Source organism: Prosopis cineraria, unplaced genomic scaffold, assembly GCF_029017545.1.
Source record: "Prosopis cineraria cultivar Desert tree isolate PC_DT_omini unplaced genomic scaffold, ASM2901754v1 PC577, whole genome shotgun sequence".
In the NCBI taxonomy this organism is placed as follows: domain Eukaryota; kingdom Viridiplantae; phylum Streptophyta; class Magnoliopsida; order Fabales; family Fabaceae; genus Prosopis; species Prosopis cineraria.
Window position 1 is genome coordinate 28,152 of NW_026555902.1, and position 18,640 is coordinate 46,791.

An 18,640-nucleotide genomic window follows, 5' to 3' on the forward strand; every position below is an offset into this window, starting at 1 on the left:
TTAACAATGTAAATAACTTTTCTTTATTTTGTAAGTTAGTTATAGGTGACTTATAATAAAACTAAAACAAGTGTGTTTGTGTGTATGGAGGATAGGAGGGAGTATATTATTAAGATAATAATATAATTTTCTTGTAACTTTTTCACTAACAATACATGGAAGCATACTTTTACAGAAGTTCAACAACAATAATATATACTTTCTTTGTACCATTTCATAAGATACTTTTTTTCTTTTTTTGAGTGATACGATGTTTTGTAATGATTTATTGATGATAAAGCTTATTTTAAAATTGCTCCCATTATTTTATTTTTTAAATATCATTCTTTTTCCTTCTCCCTTATTAAATAAAAGGTATTTTAAAAAATCCATTTTTAAAAAAATTAAAATTAAAATTTGTACTTAATTAATTTCATCTGTATTTAGTTTTATTATGAAAAAAATAAAGAGTATTATTTTGTTGATGAAACTGTGCCGTGAGGGTGTATTACAAAATAAGCTAAAATGACAACATCGATCACCAACTAGACTCCAAACTCATATTACCAAAAAGAGATTCCAAAAGTTAGATAAAAAGATTAAAAGAACAACAGAAACTTAAAAATTACAAATAATATAATTTAATACAAAAATTTTTACTTTTTAAAATAATAAAAATGGTAATATCTAGTATTATCCTTTTAATGTTTTAATGTTTTATTTATCTTCTCTGTCTAGACTCGGACTCAGTTTCCCTCCTCCCACCCCCATTAAATATGGATTATCCAAATTTAATATTTTTATCTTTTTATTTTGTATATTTTAAAATAAAAAATTATATGAATTTTAATAAATCTGTTTATAGTCTGAATAATCTAAATTTAATATGAATAGTCTATATTTAATTTATAAAAATTTTTAAAAATTTTAATATTGAACTTATACGGTTTAAAATATAATTGGAAATTTAATTTATAAAATATTTGATATTAAATATAGACCATTTATATTAAATTTGGATTGTACATACATGTGAGCAAATTTATTAAAAAATTTTAAATATATCTAAAAAGTTAATTTATATAATATTTGATATTAAATATGGACTACTTATATTAAATTTGAACTGTAGAGACATGTGAGCAAACTTATTAAAATTTTTTAAATATATTTAAAAAGTTAATTTATAAAATATTTAATATTAAATATGGATCATTTATATTAAATTTACACTATATAGATAGTTGAACAAATTTATTAAAATTTTTGATATTAAATATATCTGAAAAGTTAACTTATAAAATATTTAATATTTAATATGGATAATTTAATTTAAATCTCTATTATACAAACAGGTAAACAAATTTATTAAAAATATAATTTTTTTTGTTTTAAAAAATTTAAAATAAAAAATGTTAACGGACCTCCGAGAGGGAAGCCAACTCCGCCTGGACTCTGGGGTGATGGGTACATGGGGAATTTACATTTTATTTATTTATATTTCAGAAAGCTTTAAAGTGATTTGCATTATTAGTTTATTACAGATATTTTTTATTTTCAGTGTCAAAAAAGTTTTTTTCCTTGGTTTATGAAGGAAGCAGAGCTTTCCAAGCAAAGGAGGGTGAAGTGAAGGCATCTCTGACGATCTTCTCCTGAGTCTTCCAATATATCATTTATGTACAGTGAGCTCCTGGAATACAGCGGAATCTCATGCTACTTCTTTCTTTAATTTAAAGGTGTATTTTTTATTCTTAAGATCTCTTAATGCTACTTGATACTATGTTTCATAATTATGAATTTTCGTTTGGAAGCTGCGAATTGATGTATTGATTCGCAGCTCAGTATGGCTTGAGTTCCGATAAATTGGATACAGTACCGCTTGAGTTTTTGATTGTCTTTTTGTTCTCTCTTCCTTCGTTACTATAATTATTTGCATAGGTTCCTGAAATTCGTCGGAAAAGCGATTTAAAGTATCTACTCTAGTAATCTATCGTGCATATCCTTTATATGAGATGATCATGAAGAAAATTGAGTTGAATTCGTGCTGATTCAATTGTTGTGTCTGTTTAATACAGAGTATAGTTTTTGGGCATGGAAATTCTATCGTATGGTTCGGCATCATGCTGTTATGTAGTGAACTTGAAGTCGAAATTGAGTGGAAGATGCTTCAATTCCCGACAATTAGGATTTCCCACTGCTGGAAATCAAGGAGTTCATAATAGTAACATCATTTCTAGGTTCAATAACATGGAAAGAGGTTGTAGATCCTTAAATAATCTTAAAGGCTCTAAAGAAAATAATTCCAAGGTTTATAGTGGAGGCTATGATGGTTTTGTGGTTGATGGTGAAGGGGTTGTAAGAGATATATCAGGAATAGAACAACCTGCAACCAAGGTTCTCATTCCTGGTTTGCCAAATGAGCTGAAGAGGGAGTCTGGTGCCATGATAAGAAGTTGCTTCTGGGAGTGGAAGCCAAAGCTTAACGTGCACTATGAAAAGGCCGGGTGTGAAAATTTGGAATCCCCGCAGATTCTCTTTCTTCCCGGTTTTGGTGTTGGTTCTTTCCATTATGAGAAGCAAATGAAGGATTTGGGCCGTGACTTTAGAGTATGGTCACTGGATTTTCTTGGTCAAGGGATGTCGCTGCCTTTTGAAGATCCCACATTTCAGTCTAAAGCAGTGGGTGCATCTAATGGTAAATCTTCTTCGTGGGGTTTTGGGGATGAAACTGAACCATGGGCAGAAAAGCTTGTGTACTCTATGGATTTGTGGCAGGATCAAGTTCGCTACTTCATAGAAAAGGTTAGTGATTTGTACCTGATGATTCATCTGCTGTGTTAATGTTTTATTTGATTACATCAGCTCTTTAGTTGTTCCAGCTAGTTTGTTGTTTTCCAAACACTTCTTAGAGTCACATCGTGCAAATGGCTTTGCTGTAAATCATACCTAAAAAATAGCTTTAGCATGATTTGCTCAACTATTTCAACAACTATAATAAATTTGTATCCTTGCTGCTCTGGCACTGCTTGTTTTGCCTCCAAGGCCTTGAACTTGATGCAGTAGAAATCTGCAGTCTTTTTATAATTAGCTTACAGGTTTATTTTTTAAGTCTATCTTAATATGATAAGTATGTAAAAATGACATTCTCCTTCAGTATCTTTGTTACAAATGTTATTTTAATCATCTTAATTACTTGTGGTATTGATAAGTACAGATTAGGAATGAAGTATAGTTGGACCTTAGATGTTCTCTGTCATTTTACTTCAACCTTAGTTATGTTAATCATCTGCTTGTGGAAATTGGCTCCATCAAATAAACCTTTGAGTATTGAAATGGCATGAATTGCTTTTCAGGTAATTGGTGAACCAGTCTATATTGTGGGCAACTCATTAGGAGGATTTGTTGCATTGTATTTTGCAGCATGCAATCCTCATTTAGTTAAGGGTGTCACATTGCTTAATGCAACACCGTTTTGGGGGTTTTTGCCCAATCCTGTGAGAAATCCAGGACTTGCAAAATTATTTCCATGGGCAGGAACATTTCCTCTACCACCACGTGTGAAAAGTCTGACAGAGTTGTTGTGAGTATCACTTCAATTTATTCATTGCTTCATCCATGTGCTTTTTGCTGACTTGATTTAAACTTTCCAGAAATTAACTTATAATTTGCTGTATTTCGAGCACATAACCTTCACTTCCATTCATATGTGAGAAACTTAGAAAAGTATTCTTAATGGTTTAAGATTTCTCTTTTTTGAGTAAAAGTAAGATTTGCTTTGTGTTGAAAATCCTTTCCATCAAACCTGGTTTTGAATTGAAGAATTGATCTTGTCTATCTTTAGGTGGGAGAAAATTAGTGATCCAAAAAGCATCGCTGAGATACTTAAGCAGGTTTATGCAGATCATTCAACGAAGGTAGATAATGTGTTTTTGCGTATAATTGAAACAACAAGGCATCCAGCTGCTGCTGCATCATTCGCTTCAATTATGTTTGCTCCTCAGGCAGAATTGTCCTTTGACGAGGCATTATCTAAGTAGGCATCATTTACTTAAACTGCTCCATATTCTCTTGATCATTTTCTCTATTTTTGGTTCCAAAGATTAATATTTCCAGGATGTTTGCATTTTAGATGTCGAGCCAACAATGTGCCCATCTGCCTCATGTATGGCAAAGAAGATCCCTGGGTGAGGCCAATTTGGGGACTTCAGGTTAAAAAGAAGGTTCCTAAAGCTCCATATTATCAAATCAGCCCGGCCGGTCACTGTCCTCATGATGAAGTCCCTGAGGTAAACGATTCCTCACTAATTAGTTTGAAAGTGTTCTTTCTTTTGCAGATTCTCTATAGGATAGAGGAATCAAGCCAATTATAAATTGACACGAAAACATGTCCTGTTTCATTTTCTGTGAGACTCACCTTTGACATTTATATTTTTCTTCCTGATTGGCTTCTGTATTTATAATCTGCTCCTGGTGATTTTAACTTCCAATGCTCAAAGTAGAGTCTGCTTTCTGCTTTCCCCATTTTATGGGACCTTGTTTGTCTATACATAAGAGAACTGACTCGAGCAACAAAGCTCTTGGCTATGTGCTGATCATGTGAATTAACTGGAAATCTATTCTTTGCTGGTTTTTCTATTCTGTCCATTCTTTTGGTTAAGCTATTGTATGAATGAGTAATTGAAGATGGAAGTGTTTATCAATTTTAGGTGAGGTAAAAAAAAAAAACCTGCGACAAGAGTTTATGCTAATAGCCTTTTCTACTTCCTTTTACACCCTCATCCAATGCCTATGAGTGAGGGAGGGGGGGGGAGATTCTTTCCTAATCCTAACCCACCACAAGGTTTTGAGTTTTCCAAATTCTTGGGTGACCCCATTAAACATTGAATCCAAATCCTTTAATGCGTCTACCTTTTTAAAAAATTTACCCCTAACCCAACTCTTCTCAGTAAGAAAGGAAGGTACCCACATCCACGTATGCATACAAATATGTCAATGACAAGTTTGAATCTAGGACTTGAGGGAGGTGGCATTATCACTAGGACAATTAGCTATTGACCTTTATTACATCTACCTAGAAACAAAAGGATTTAAGGGGATTTTCCTGAGAAGGGTTGACTACTAATCCAGCTATTTACATGTTTGGGATTTGAACTCGATTAGTTTGATGCACTGACAAGTATGCAGAATAAAATGGAATTGGACGAAGAAAATAGCGAAATGCACAAAAAACAGGTTATAAGACTCCATACAATATTTATATAAAAAAAACATGTTTAGTACTCCATATGACTTGTCTCAGTATTGTTTTATAGAAAAAGAAAAAATGGTGACCAACCACATAAATGCCATTGTTTACAGGTCATAAATTTCTTGCTACGTGGGTGGATAAAGAACCTGGAGTCTCAAGGCTGTTTCTCACTACCTCTGCTTGAGGACTCGGACAGCACAAAATTCACTGTTGTCAAGCAGTTAGAATTTATCAGAGAAGACTCAAAAAAGTCAGTCATGGTTAGGTATCTAGGCAATAGTTTAACTTTAACACTTTGGGAAAGGATCAGATCTTACATCAATTCTCAGGCCAAGCTCAGGGATGTGGCACTCAAATCTCAGTGATATTGTAAACTCTTCTGTGTATAAAACCATGTATACTGATAGATCATACATCATAGGGATCCTTTGTAGGTTTTGTTGATTTGTAATCACTTGTGCATGTATATCAACCTTTAATGTAAGGGAAAAAGGATTTTTTTTTTTTTTTAAAAAAAAGAAAACTTGAGCTCATGTAGTATCCTTCAGCCCCACTCTCTCTATCTGTCTCTCACTCTGCCTTTCTTTTATTGAATCAAAAGGGATGGCAAAAATCATACAAAGAAAGATAAACAGAGAGAAAAAACCTTGAGCTTGTTTGATTTTGTTCTCTTTTTTGTCTTAAAAAATTATTTTGTAAACTAATTTATAAAAATTCTTTTATGTTAATTTAAAAAAGAAATTGAGTTAAAAACATTTGATTAATGGTGATAGCCTATAATAATAGTTATAAATGTAATTTTTGTAGTACTTTCTTTATTTTAAATTATAAGATAATTTTAAATAAGATTATGTATGCCCATAAAATACAATATTGATACTTTATAAACTTATTTTTTAAAAAGAAAATTATAAAATTTCAAAAATGTTTCTATACATAGAAAATAGCGAAATGCACGATAAACCGGCTATAAGACTCCATACAATATTTATATAAAAAAAACATGTTTAGTACTCCATATAACTTGTCTCAGTATTGTTTTATAGAAAAAGAAAAAATGGTGACCCACCACATAAATGCCATTGTTTACACTTTACAATAAATTTCTTGCTACGTGGGTGGATAAAGAACCTGGAGTCTCAAGGCTGTTTCTCACATTATTTACTGGTCAAAAATGTTTCTATACGTTTAGTCATTACATTACAATATTATCTTAAATTTTTTTACATAAATGAGATTTTTAATTTTTTCAAATTATTTTATATTTTGAAATAATAAAATTTATTTAAAGTTATCTTAGAATTTTTTTTTAATACATGGCCACGGGACACCCGTGCAAAAAAAAAAAAAAACTATCCTATCATATCAAAATACATGATATTACCACACCTAGAAGGTGGTTCATGAAAGATCATTAACTTGAAATTATTGTTGGATGCTTGGTGAGCAAGAAAATTAGCACATATGCTTGTTTCTCCTAGAACATGATTGAAAGTAATTGTCCAATCTCTCATAGTAAACTCCGTGATCTTCTCAATATAATTTGAATAAGGATGGTTCTTGAAAAAGTTGTATTGAATCAATAATAAAACTTCAAGAGAGTTCAAATAAATGTTCACTTTGGATAGTTTAGTACCCTAATAAAGTTTAGTTCCTTCTAAGACACCTAGTAGTTCAGCAGTCGTACTTGAATGATAACCGAGATATTTAAAAAATTTATTAATCCAATTACCATGGGTATCACAAATCATACCTCCACATGCCACAACTCCATTAGTGTTAACTGATCCATCAATGTCAAGTCTTGCTCAGCCTATTTCAAAAGGCCTCCATTTTAATTTATATCTTGCAACTTCCTTGAATAACTAGCTAATCTTGCATTGTAGGCTAATATCATTGCTTAGTTGTTATTTGTTGATAAAAGCAATATCTTTATCTAGTGTATCCTCAAATAAGAGTTCTTGCATTTTGCCTTTTAAATTTTCCAACATATTACTGCGAAAAGTTTTTGCCAAAGAGAACTTCTTGATTTTGAACAGCCCACATCATTCTTTGAATTCCAACTTCACTAATTTTCACAACTTCGGAGAACTTGTGGAAGATGATTGGGTAGTCATTACTGTACATATTAAATAAATTTTGATTTAAATGATTCTGATTTAATAAAATATTATTTTTATAATTTTAAGAAATTATTATTTTAAGACGCATATAATTTGAAATAAATATGATATTATAATTTTCATTTTAAAAAATTTCTATAAAAATTTACAAATTAAAAAAATTTAAATTTAAATTGTTAAATAGTTTGGACCTCATGAGGTATTCATTACTGTGATGAGACTGAAACTACTAATCTTAAAGCGTGGAAGGTGGCAGTGTCAAATACTTCCACCTTCTCTCACGTCCCTACACTTGGCTTCTGTTGCTGTCACCTTGGAACATTCAATTTTGATTTACGGTGTTTGATCAGCACCAAAACTGTTCCCATCTTTCTCTGTACGCCTGACACGTCAGCTTCTGCATGCATCCCTATCCCTTCTTCTATATACTTCACCGTCTTCCTCATCTTCTTCCCAAAACAGTACTAACTGCAACACTCTGCTCTGATCTCTCTCCATAGCATGAGTCACGGTCAGCCTCTCAGGCCTCAATCTGATAATGAACATCTCTCTCCTCTTTCTCAGCTCCAGCAACCCATCAAATACGGTGACGTTTTCAACGTCTCCGGCGACTTAGCCTCCAAACCCATCTCCCCTCAAGATGCAGCCGCCATGCAGGCCGCCGAGATCCAAGTCTTAGGAAAAACCCACAAGGGAACTCCGGCTGACACCATGCAATCCGCCGCCGTCATCAACGAGATCGCCGGCTATGTCGAACACAGAGACCTCACCGACATTGCCAAGAACCAAGGTGTGTCTGTGACTGAAACGAAGGCCAGCGGTCAGCGTATCATCACGGAGGCCGTCGGCGGCCAGGTTTTAGGGCAGCAAGTTGAACAGGACGGCCCCACCGTGGCTTCTACTATCGGGTCGGCCGCCATAGATGGGGACCCCATCACTATTGGGGAGGCGCTCGAGGCGGTGGCGATTTCTGCCGGAGATAAACCGGTGGATCAGAGCGATGCTGCTGCTATCACGGCGGCGGAGATCAGAGCAACTGGAAGTAACCAAGTGGCCCCTGGCGGTGTGGCGGATACGGCTCAGAATGCAGCCTCTATGAACACTCATGCCAGAAGCCGGGCAGACATGACAAAGCTTTCCGATGTTTTAATGGTAAAACAATATAATTCCACTTGAGACATATGATATCATCATAATTTGTCTTATTATTATATCTGTAATCATTATATAATTTATCTATCTATATATATAATATTTATTCATGTTTAATGACTTTTTAAATTTTGATAGAAAGAAAAGACGAAATCAATAATAATTAAATAAGTTGCAAGTATTGATAATTATATATTTTAATTTTAAATTGAGAATTACATTTAGAATTCCAATATCTTATTTATAATGAAGATTCTCGAATTGTAATTTATCTTTTGAAATTATTTTATCAGAAACTTAATTGTTATTAATTTAATATAATATATTGATATTTAATTGTCAATGTTTAAATTTTTTTATCATGTGAGTTGATTCAATTTTGAAACATAGGATGCGACGGAAAAGCTGGCAACAGACAAAGCGGTGACAAAGGAAGACGCGGAGGCTGTGTTTGCGGCGGAGGTGCAGTTCCCATGGCGGAGAGACTCGCCGGACATGCTAGCCACGCCAGGCGGAGTAGCGTCGTCCATGGCCACCGCGGCTCAGCTGAATGAACAATAATAGTGACAACTCTTTCTCAAATATTGTTAAATTAGATTTGCAAGTTTAATTAATTAAGCTCTGAAAATATCAACTTCCAAGTGCAGAAAATCTGGTTGTGATGTTTTTTTTTTTTTTTGCCCCTATCTTCCTCGTTGATTCGCCGCTATATATTAATATTAAACTAAACTATGGTGGTATTTTATTCGATGAATATATATATATATATATATATGTCTGGAGTTATTAATCTCACTTTTTGGATTGTAGATTTGATAAAGTCTGTTAATTGTTGGAGTTTTATTTATTTATCTTTTTTTCCTCCCTAAACAAGGTTCTGAATGTGGTTTGTACTTAAGTTAATGAAACAAAGGAAAGGACACAATTGAGGTTTTACTGTATTACTGTAATGTAATTATGTATTGCGTGCATTCGTTTTTTATTTTTACGCGGAAATTATTAAGCCTTTTAATATTTTTATATTTAAAATTGGAATAAGATATTATATCAATGTAATTGTCGCTAAGATATTACCTTTTGTTTGGTATTTGGGCTGAAATCGTACTATGGGCTGAAAATCGAGAGTACTAAACTTGAAGAAATTACACAACGGGCCCGTTCCATTAACGTTTGAAGGCAGGACCTTTGGGGAATCAGTAAAACGTTGCGTTTCAATGGAGCGGAGTCGCGCCCATGCTGGCGCGGTGTTCCCTTTGGTGGGTAAATTTTGAATTCAAAGGGGAGCATCGTCGCCTAAATAGAAGTCAAGTCTCTTCAAACAACAAGATCAACTGATAAGAGTTGTTCTAACTTAATTTAATTAAAGGTATTAAAGGTTTTAAATTCAAATTCTGAGAATGCAGCAGTGTAAGTGACAAGGGATATTTACATTTGTAATGCTTGTCATGCTTTAATTTGAATTAGTTTGGGTCTCATTAAATCCTCACTTCTTGAGTCAAACAAGCTCAAGATATCAAGTGTTCATGCAAAAGAAATCTCTACAATTTTTAATTTAATCACAAAGGTTTCGAGTTTGAGTTTTGAAAATGTAACAATGTAAGTGACTAGGGCCGTTCACTCTTGTGGTTATCCCTCTAATTGAATTAATCTGAGCTTTATTAAGTCCTCACAACTCGAGTGGAGCAGGCCTAGGACACAAGGTGCTCATGCAAAAAGAGAAAAAAGGAAGAAGAAGTACAATATTCTATACAACTCAATTGCATCAAGTAAACTCAACTAAAATTTGCCCAATGTGACCCTTAATCTCTAATCTAGACCTTCTAAGTATATTACTTTGCTTTTCTCTCCTATCATCAAACCACACTCATTGTAATTACTTTCAAGTAATGCACTATCATTTTTGCCCACGCATATCTTAAACTCTAATTCACTTTGACACTCTAAAAAAAAATTATGATAAAGGACTTAAGAATTCATAATTGTTTGATCATCAACTCTTTCAAAAATATAACTCCTCTACCATATCTGGTACAAATTAGGAAGTGTAACACTCTCTTTCAAAAATATAACTCCTCTAACATATTTGGTACGAATTAGGAAGTGTAACATTCCGAATAATTTCCGCCAATAAGTTTTCAGCAATAGCACCTATCAAATGACAAGGTATAATAATCAAAATCAATGTTATGAGCAAGCCTAATTGAAGTAAGTGTATTTTTTTAAAAGCACATTTGCCTTCTATTTAAGGTAGGTTTTAAGCATGGACACATTTTTCAATAAACATTCAAATTTTGATCTGATTAGTTAACTCCAGTATACTAGAATTAGCATACTTAGTACCTTTTCTATATAGTGAATTAATAGTAATATAAAAATCTCTATCAACAATTTTCGTAGCTCCTCCAATAAAGCCCCGAAAAAGATGATTCCTATTATGGTCTATCACAACTATATCAGAGTCACAAAAAACCTCCCAAAATCATGATGTTCTATGCCAGCAAAGCTTAAAGATAGCCAGCGGACATTATTGAGTTCATCGGCCACTTTTTTTTCTTTTTTGGGATGAATAGAAGATCTATTGATGCCATAAAAACTGTACCAAAAAAAAAAAATACAAACTCAACTGGGATCAACACCTTTTACGATCTATCCTCCCTGAAATTTGAGTGGGTTAACAGTAAAAAGTTCCAAAAGAATCAAAACTAAGTAAACCTAACCTAATAACATCATTAACAAAAAAAGCTAGAATCATTACAAGAATAATTGAAAGAGTCATTCCAATCTCTGAAGATTAGTTCTTGATGTCCAAGATAACCTTATAGAGCAGGTGATCACTACAAGAGTCCCCTACTGAGAAGATTAAAACTATTAGCACAGTGCAAGTCCACCTCAATCTTTTTGTACCCTCCATTCCAGCACCTTTCAAGTCCTTCGCGAATAGAGCGAAGAACTGCAGATTCACTTCTCGACAGCATTGGTCTGTCTTCTTAATACAACTGATTGCCCAGCTACATCTGATCTCACAAGTATAGGATAATGAGAATCTAGATTAAAGCTAGGACGGTCTGTGTCTTGACAAGTTAGCAGAGTTCAGCATTTTTTTTGTCTTGGACCACTTTAAATAAGATTGTTTCAGCGTTGGTCTGTTGACTACTCGCTTCATTCTTGAATGTATCATTGCATCTTGACGTCCAGATATCCCAGCATGTGTATGTAAAAAGAATATTTCAACTAAATTGCTTTGTCTGTTGATTACCCAGATTAGTGCTCAGGTTCCAGGTTAGCCATTGTAACAATTTACCCCTTTTAAACTCGGTCCAATGTCTTTGAGATATCAGTCGTCTCCACCTGATCTCGGCCTCCTTGCAATTTCTGAATAAGTGAATCTCATCCTCTACATCAGCACATCTTTGGGGGCACAAGCTTGATTGAAGTAATCCCCTTCTTTGGCGAAGACTAGCAAGTATGGACAGATCCGTGTGCCATCAACCATTGGAGGAATTTCATCTTTTCAAGAACTTGTAATCGCCATATAGGTCTCCAATTGAAGGTTGATTGTCTTGGTGCACCTGCAAGTAAAAAATCATATGCAAACCTAATAGGCCAATAGAAAACTTTCCATCTCTCGAGTGCTTCTAGATAAAAAAACTCTTTACTTCAACCAAGTCTAAGCCTAGTGCGAGTCGGAGCCTTAATCACGTTTCTAGGAAGTAGAGTATTCAGTTTGGACTTGTCTCAATTTCCCAACAAGAGGATGCAATCAATCACCTTATCATCAAGACCAATTAAACCCACCAAATTAGAAACCACATCAAGAACTTGGTGAGAAAAGATCTCATATTAGATAGAATTGGGTTGGAGAAGTGATGTATAGTGAACATAGTAAATGTAACAAGTAACAAAAGGAATTAGCAAATAAAGTAAAGCTTTTAACAAGCAATGTAATTGTTTTGGCAAGTTATAATAACAATTTAACAAGCCAGACATTTAAATAGTCACATAGATTTCTATTATTAACATCTATATTACTTATTAAATGCTTTGCTTTATTTGTTAATTCTCATATATTACTTGTTAGGCTGCTACATACTAAAAAAAAACATTTTGAACATTGTCATGTATTGTCATTTCAATTTAAGCCTAACATTTTGCCATGAAATTTTAAAATGTATAAAGCTTAATTTAAAAATATATCACATTCATGATCCTTATATAAAATTCTCGCTCCTTAATTTGCTAAAAAAGAGTATTGTTGGTTTTAGCTTGAGATCTTCCACAATAATATATACATTTTAAGAGAAATATAAAAGAGCGAGTACACTCCCTCTCACACAGTCACACATACACATAACCCACTCTCTTTCTATTCACTTATTTTATCTTTTGCTACACTTGCATAACGCAGATCATCTAAAGTCTAAACATCAGGTCTAAAAAAAAAAAAAAAATTCTAAACATTACTCTTTACCTAGCAACAAGCCTAAACCAGGGAAGAATGAAAAACTGATAACCAATCTCTATATTTATATACAATATAAAATCATAAAACTCACTATTTTTATTTTGGTGAAAAAGACCATACTATTTAAAGGCAATAAACTGTGCTGCTCACTTTCCAAACTCTGTAACGAACAGAACCTAGATGAGTTACTATAAAAAGAGTACATTATTCAATTCCTTGGCAACCAAATCAATAATCAATAACTACAAACGCGACACTTCCATATTACAAAGATTGGATTAAATCAAATGAAAGTACAAAATGTGTGCAAGATTAAACCATCTATGACTTTCAAAGCAGAGGCAAAAATGTAAAATCAAACAAAAAAAGACACTTTCATGTTACATATATTGGATTAAAAACAATCCGCTAAAAGTACTTCTGATCATGTCCTGAATGATAAACCCAGTGAAAGCGAGGAGGGCACAGCTTATATTGTCCTAAGAGCAAAAGAACCAAAACCCTGCACCTGCAGTATACAAGTCAAGTCTTGTGTACATGGATGAAGGGGTCAGCGGCACTACAAGAAGCTGACCATAGTGAAAAATTTTTCCAATATTGGGCACAGAAAGGGGACGAGGATCGGTGATATCTTTTAATTTATCTCACACTCTGCCTTGTCTTAATCATTCGCTTCAGCGAACCGAGCCAGGACTGGCATTCGTCCCATTCGGTTGTAGTAAGTAGTACCTGCAACACACCAGAGGTAGGCCACATTGTAAATTTGATTGGTGTCATCATCAGTAGAGTAAATAGCTTAATCTTCCATTGATTTACCTGAATTTGTAGGGCAGTACTGAAATCGCCTTTGTCTAATGCCTGACAGAGCTGAAGGAGCTTATCTGAGGCATTTTTAGAGATGTCCCCACTGTTCAATTTCGCAAATAATCCTCCGATTCTCCTTGAGTTGTCTTCTATCTCCCGCTTTTTAGCTGGATTTGCACGTGAACCTCCCAGTGCTTCTGATGTCTCGTTGAAAAGCCTTGTCAATGTTGCGACAATGGGCTTTTGGTGCACTGGCCCAGTCAAAGCAAGGAAAATGTTAACCAAAAGGAAATTGCCAAAAGATATAGAAAGACAAATGCCTTTATAAGCAAAACAAATATCAGTATCAAGTAGTTCAGCAAAACAAATACATTGCCTATCAAAGTAATATTATACATAATAAATAGCCAGATCATTAGCAGTAATCTGAAAAAATGGATTGGCTAGAAGAGTCCATTGGGCAAGCAGCAAGGGGAAAAGGAAACAAATGAGCAGGCATAACTTCCCTAAAGGTTATGATTCACACACAACTAAAAGCCCAGTACATCAAGACTTGAGCTAGTCTCAACACAAAATGCATGCACTATTATTTGCATACACGTAATTTGAACAAAATTCAGACAAAAGTACAGAATCAGCTCTTATTTCTTTGAAATGCTGTACAGGTCATTCTCTAAGAAAACAATGAACAAATTAAAAAAAAGAAAAGCATTCAATAATTTCAATTACAATGGTTCTGGAACTAACTAAAACGGATCCAGGAAAACCAATTAGAAAGGGAGAAATAAATCATTAGAATATACAGCATTGCCCAGCCATTCTTAACTTAAAAATGCCTGGCCATAAATTCTTTTTGAGACTTTAAATATGCTCAAACAAATGCATGCATGCCCGCACATGGGTGCACTTTATTCTTTCAAATCAGGGTGCTGCTTTTACTAACCAAAAAAGTAGTAGATGATGATGTTGCTTAACAAATCAAATGAAAAACTAGCAGCACGTTCTAGTGATTAGTGAAACAAAGATAAACTTGTAAATCCTTTAGAATAAATGAAAAATTTCCAGCTGAGAAAATAAAATTTACCAGGCACATTTGAAGTATCAGCTGTTTGCACAGTTGGAGGTGGAGCAGCTGGTGCTGGAGCTGGCTGTGCAGGAGCTGCCTGAGGGGGACTGGGAGGCTGAATCGATCCAATTCCAGGTCTTTGCACAACACCAGAACTGGAGACCGGGGTGAATCCCCTTGGACTCGGGGTTGGCGCCACAACCTGTGGCAACTTCTGGCCATGAACCAGGCCCATTTGAGAAGTGGCAAGGGGTGTAGGTTGGTAAGGTGGATTGACAGCTCCCTGAAATATAGAAAAGTAATGTTGTTTATACAACTAGTAGCCCACAGATAACTGTTAAAAAAAGATGAGAAACAGAAAGGATCTACTGACAGGATACAACTGAGAACCCAACGTTGGCTGCTGATATTGCTCGACATTTCTTAGAGCTGGAGGAGTGTGAGGAACAAAAGATCTCATAGGAGGTTGTGTGACAGGAGCAGTAGATAAGTTTGGCTACAAATTAAAATTTAAGGACAACAATGAACTCCATGTGTACAGAATATAGCACTGCAAGTACTCAAAGCTCTAACCAAAGAGCTAGACTTCATCACATATAAATGTTATAAAAGCAAGTGAATATTAATTACATGCTTAAAATAACATACAATAAAAGAAATGCTACTAAAGCCTAATTTACAATAACAAATCATAGAAAATATATTACTCCACAATCTACACAGTCATGCACAATCTACAGTCATGCATTTTACAACTTCTAGCAACTGCAGGGAAAAGAGCAAAATCAACCAATTCAGTTTTTCTCCATTTCAATTATCTCCTCTCTCCTTATTTTCCTCCAGATCGTCCCTATTAAATTCTAATGGTCTAGATGATTTATTGATTTATTCACTTTTTCAATTTTAACATATAAATAGAAAACCAGTCAATGCGAACTATCCAAACTTAACCTGAGTCATCTAAATCAGGAAGAGATGGAGTGCATCCAAATTTAAAATCAACATCATATCCTAATGCCAATTCTTAAATGGCAATCAGGTTTTGTGGTACTTCTTGAGGATTGTGTTAGTATTTTTACACTCCAAAACAAAATTCTAGAATACTTTCACACCTTCAATACAGTGGCAACATTCACATGACAAATACAATGGGAATTTCAACAATATGGACCCAAAAAAAAGTGCTTGAACACATGAATTTTAGTAGAAAATTCACCTTTCTGTCTACAATCCATCAACATTTCTTTTGAAGAAAATTTTAAAGTAACTTCAAATGAAACAATATAGAGGCTCACATTTTATTTTCAGAATAAAACAATTAAATCATTAAAAAAATCAACAGTAGGCTACAACTGCTGTTTTTGATGGCATGTGGTACAAAATATACCTGAGGTGCTTGGTGAACCTGAGGTTGCCTGTGATGGAACAAACAAATTAGGTTGTTGAGGTTGCTGAAATGGAGCAGAACCAGCATATCCTCTTCCATATGAAGGATTAAAAGGCTGTTGATAGTTTTCATCATATGGAACTCCAGAAGAACCATGCCGCACTTGTGGGGAAACTGACTCCTGACCAACAAACATACATTAAAATGAAAATCTTTGAAATGCAGCAAAGACAATAAATCCCAAAGAACAACAAAGGAAAATAAATACCTGATAATAATTTCTAGTATAATTGGAATTATCAGCACCATAAAATGATCCACTTTGTGGCTGAGTATTTTCAAGCACAGTAGTCTGGACTTCTTTCTCTGAAAAATTATTATTAGGAACGAAAAATAAGAAACAAGAGTAGAAGTTCTCAGAAAGCTTCAAATGCTAAAGCAAAAGCAAAAAAACTGAACAGCTGAGAAATTGATGGGACCCAAATAACTCGTACTATTCAAGATAAGCAGGATTTCCTCCTCAAAACAGCTAGAAATAGAAATTGACAGGCGTAGGAGTTAGCTACCGAAAAGATACAAGAACTCAAGTAATAAAGGAAATATCAGAAATAGTTCTTCTAGCTTGTGAGGAACTAGAATCCCTCCCAAACCATCCTCATTCTTGTCAGGCCCCTTTTCTGAGTGACCTCATACATTTCCCACTAATCACCTACTCTCTCTCTTACCCCCATTTCTTCTCCCACGTGACATTTAGTTACGAGCACTCAATTTCCCACTTCCCATCTGGCTGGCCCTATCAGAAGATAATGCAGCTTCAGACCTCCTTGCACTATCTTTTCACTTCATTCCCTCCTCAAAGGTCTTCAGCACCCCAGGCCTAGAAGTTATGAGTCCATCCTAGAAGTTATGAGTCCATCAGAAACACAACACAAGTATTAATACTAATTAAACAGAAAGCATCAAAGAGCTCTTCCCAATGAACATTTGCTTATCCTTTAATATAACAAAACGGATCATATTCCTCCACCACCAGTACCAGGTTCACTTGAACTGGGAGTCATTTATCCTCTATCAATAAGGTAATTACATGTTCCACATTCATCGGAAATAATACACGTGATCTAATATTCTAAGAGGCTATTCCCACATCATTTGCTTTATTGAGCGGAATTTGAAGAAACAGATAAAATTAGGACTGCAAACCAACCATGAAATCATTATCTGAAATCTTAACCCAGAACTATGTGTAAGAATACCCCCCCCTCCAACCCCAAAAAAAAAGGGCAGGTGGGGACTAAACCACCACCAGAAAGGACACAAAGGAAATGTCCTTAAATGGAACAGAAATATCATCCCTTTCTTACTGCAGAAGAAAATATTTTTCTCACACGTCTATTAAGCTTTGTTCTATGGAAGAATTTGCATATAGCAATCCTAGCAACTTTGTCCTGGACCTAAAAGTTTATATAACATAAATTTCCGCTCTTTAATTTCACTCACTTCATAAATAAAGTGCAAATGCTATTAGTCAAAACATTCATCAAGCTACTGTCAATGAATAGTCAATTTCTCACCATCAGCATACCAATCAGAACAGTGCATTTGTACTTGGTTGTGTAGAAAAAAAGCTTTACCTGGTTGTGTAGAAAGAGAAATCCGATCTTTTAAGACTAGAAGTTCAGGTGAAGTTCAGCAGAACCCAAAAGCTTTATATACTCCATTGCTGTAGTCAACAGTCCTTGCTTGCTAAAATTTCAGCATATTTCTCCACAAGCTTGCAAAGAGATGCACTAAATGCTTCTGCCCAGTTGCTAAGGCAGGAAAGAGACAATCGTTTTTTCCATAAATCCTAAAACATGAGATTTTATCAATTTCACATCTGCAATATCTATAAGTATAAGTTGCATATCAAATTTGTAACAGCATGCACATCCATTTACCTGGAGAACATCAACATATGATCTTCCTTCATGCTCAGTTTGCAGATTCTTTGACCAAATTTCAAGTGTGTTTTGTCAATATTGCCAGCACATATATAACAGAGAGTTGCAGCTAATGTATTTCCAGTTTCCTTGAGTTTTTGAAGCAAGTGTGTCACAAAGCATTGTCCATCATCTCTCTGAGCAAACTGTTAATAGGTTAATAGGTCAAAATAGAACAAACATAAGTGTAAGCAACGAGAAAATAACTTCATAATCAAACTTATTTCCTGCCTGGAGTTTCCTATTTATGCTACTAAGAAATTCCAGTTTGAGAATTTTAGTTGACACTGCGCCAGAATGAGAGAGATCAAAAGTGACCTCATCTTGCATCAGGAAATTCTGCTATCCTCATGACATTATTTCTGATAAAATATATTACGCAAGGAAAAATTGAGAACAACTTGGGAGAAGAATAAAAAATATCACAAAAAACCGTA

General features: G+C 34.4%; 2 protein-coding genes and 1 pseudogene across 2 annotated transcripts; 2 read left to right on the forward strand and 1 right to left on the reverse strand.

Annotated features, from left to right (window-relative positions):
- Positions 1–1,555: 1,555 nt before the first annotated feature.
- On the forward strand, positions 1,556–5,780 carry LOC129297636 (pheophytinase, chloroplastic-like). The gene is made up of 6 exons (XM_054935980.1): positions 1,556–1,715; positions 2,055–2,781; positions 3,333–3,559; positions 3,821–4,012; positions 4,109–4,265; positions 5,338–5,780. The coding sequence occupies exons 2-6, from the start codon at positions 2,071–2,073 to the stop codon at positions 5,590–5,592; spliced, it is 1,542 nt and encodes a 513-aa protein (XP_054791955.1). The 5' UTR covers positions 1,556–1,715; positions 2,055–2,070; the 3' UTR covers positions 5,593–5,780.
- Positions 5,781–7,770: 1,990 nt separating this feature from the next.
- Positions 7,771–9,235, forward strand: LOC129297639 (late embryogenesis abundant protein D-34-like). The gene is made up of 2 exons (XM_054935983.1): positions 7,771–8,502; positions 8,893–9,235. Exons 1-2 carry the CDS (start codon positions 7,852–7,854, stop codon positions 9,061–9,063), a joined length of 822 nt encoding a protein of 273 aa, XP_054791958.1. The 5' UTR covers positions 7,771–7,851; the 3' UTR covers positions 9,064–9,235.
- A 3,892-nt stretch (positions 9,236–13,127) lies between these two features.
- LOC129297637 (protein transport protein SEC31 homolog B-like) lies at positions 13,128–18,329 on the reverse strand (annotated as a pseudogene).
- Between the last annotated feature and the right edge of the window lie 311 nt (positions 18,330–18,640).

Excerpts from the sequence above, each read along its gene's own strand:
- LOC129297636 (XM_054935980.1), top strand. The coding sequence starts at position 2,071 with ATGGAAATTCTATCGTATGGTTCGGCATCATGCTGTTATGTAGTGAAC. Across the intron at positions 3,560-3,820 it reads AAAAGTCTGACAGAGTTGTT|GTGGGAGAAAATTAGTGATC; the intron begins GTGAGTATCACT and ends GTCTATCTTTAG. Across the intron at positions 4,013-4,108 it reads TTTGACGAGGCATTATCTAA|ATGTCGAGCCAACAATGTGC; the intron begins GTAGGCATCATT and ends TTTGCATTTTAG.
- LOC129297639 (XM_054935983.1), top strand. The coding sequence starts at position 7,852 with ATGAGTCACGGTCAGCCTCTCAGGCCTCAATCTGATAATGAACATCTC. Across the intron at positions 8,503-8,892 it reads AGCTTTCCGATGTTTTAATG|GATGCGACGGAAAAGCTGGC; the intron begins GTAAAACAATAT and ends TTTGAAACATAG.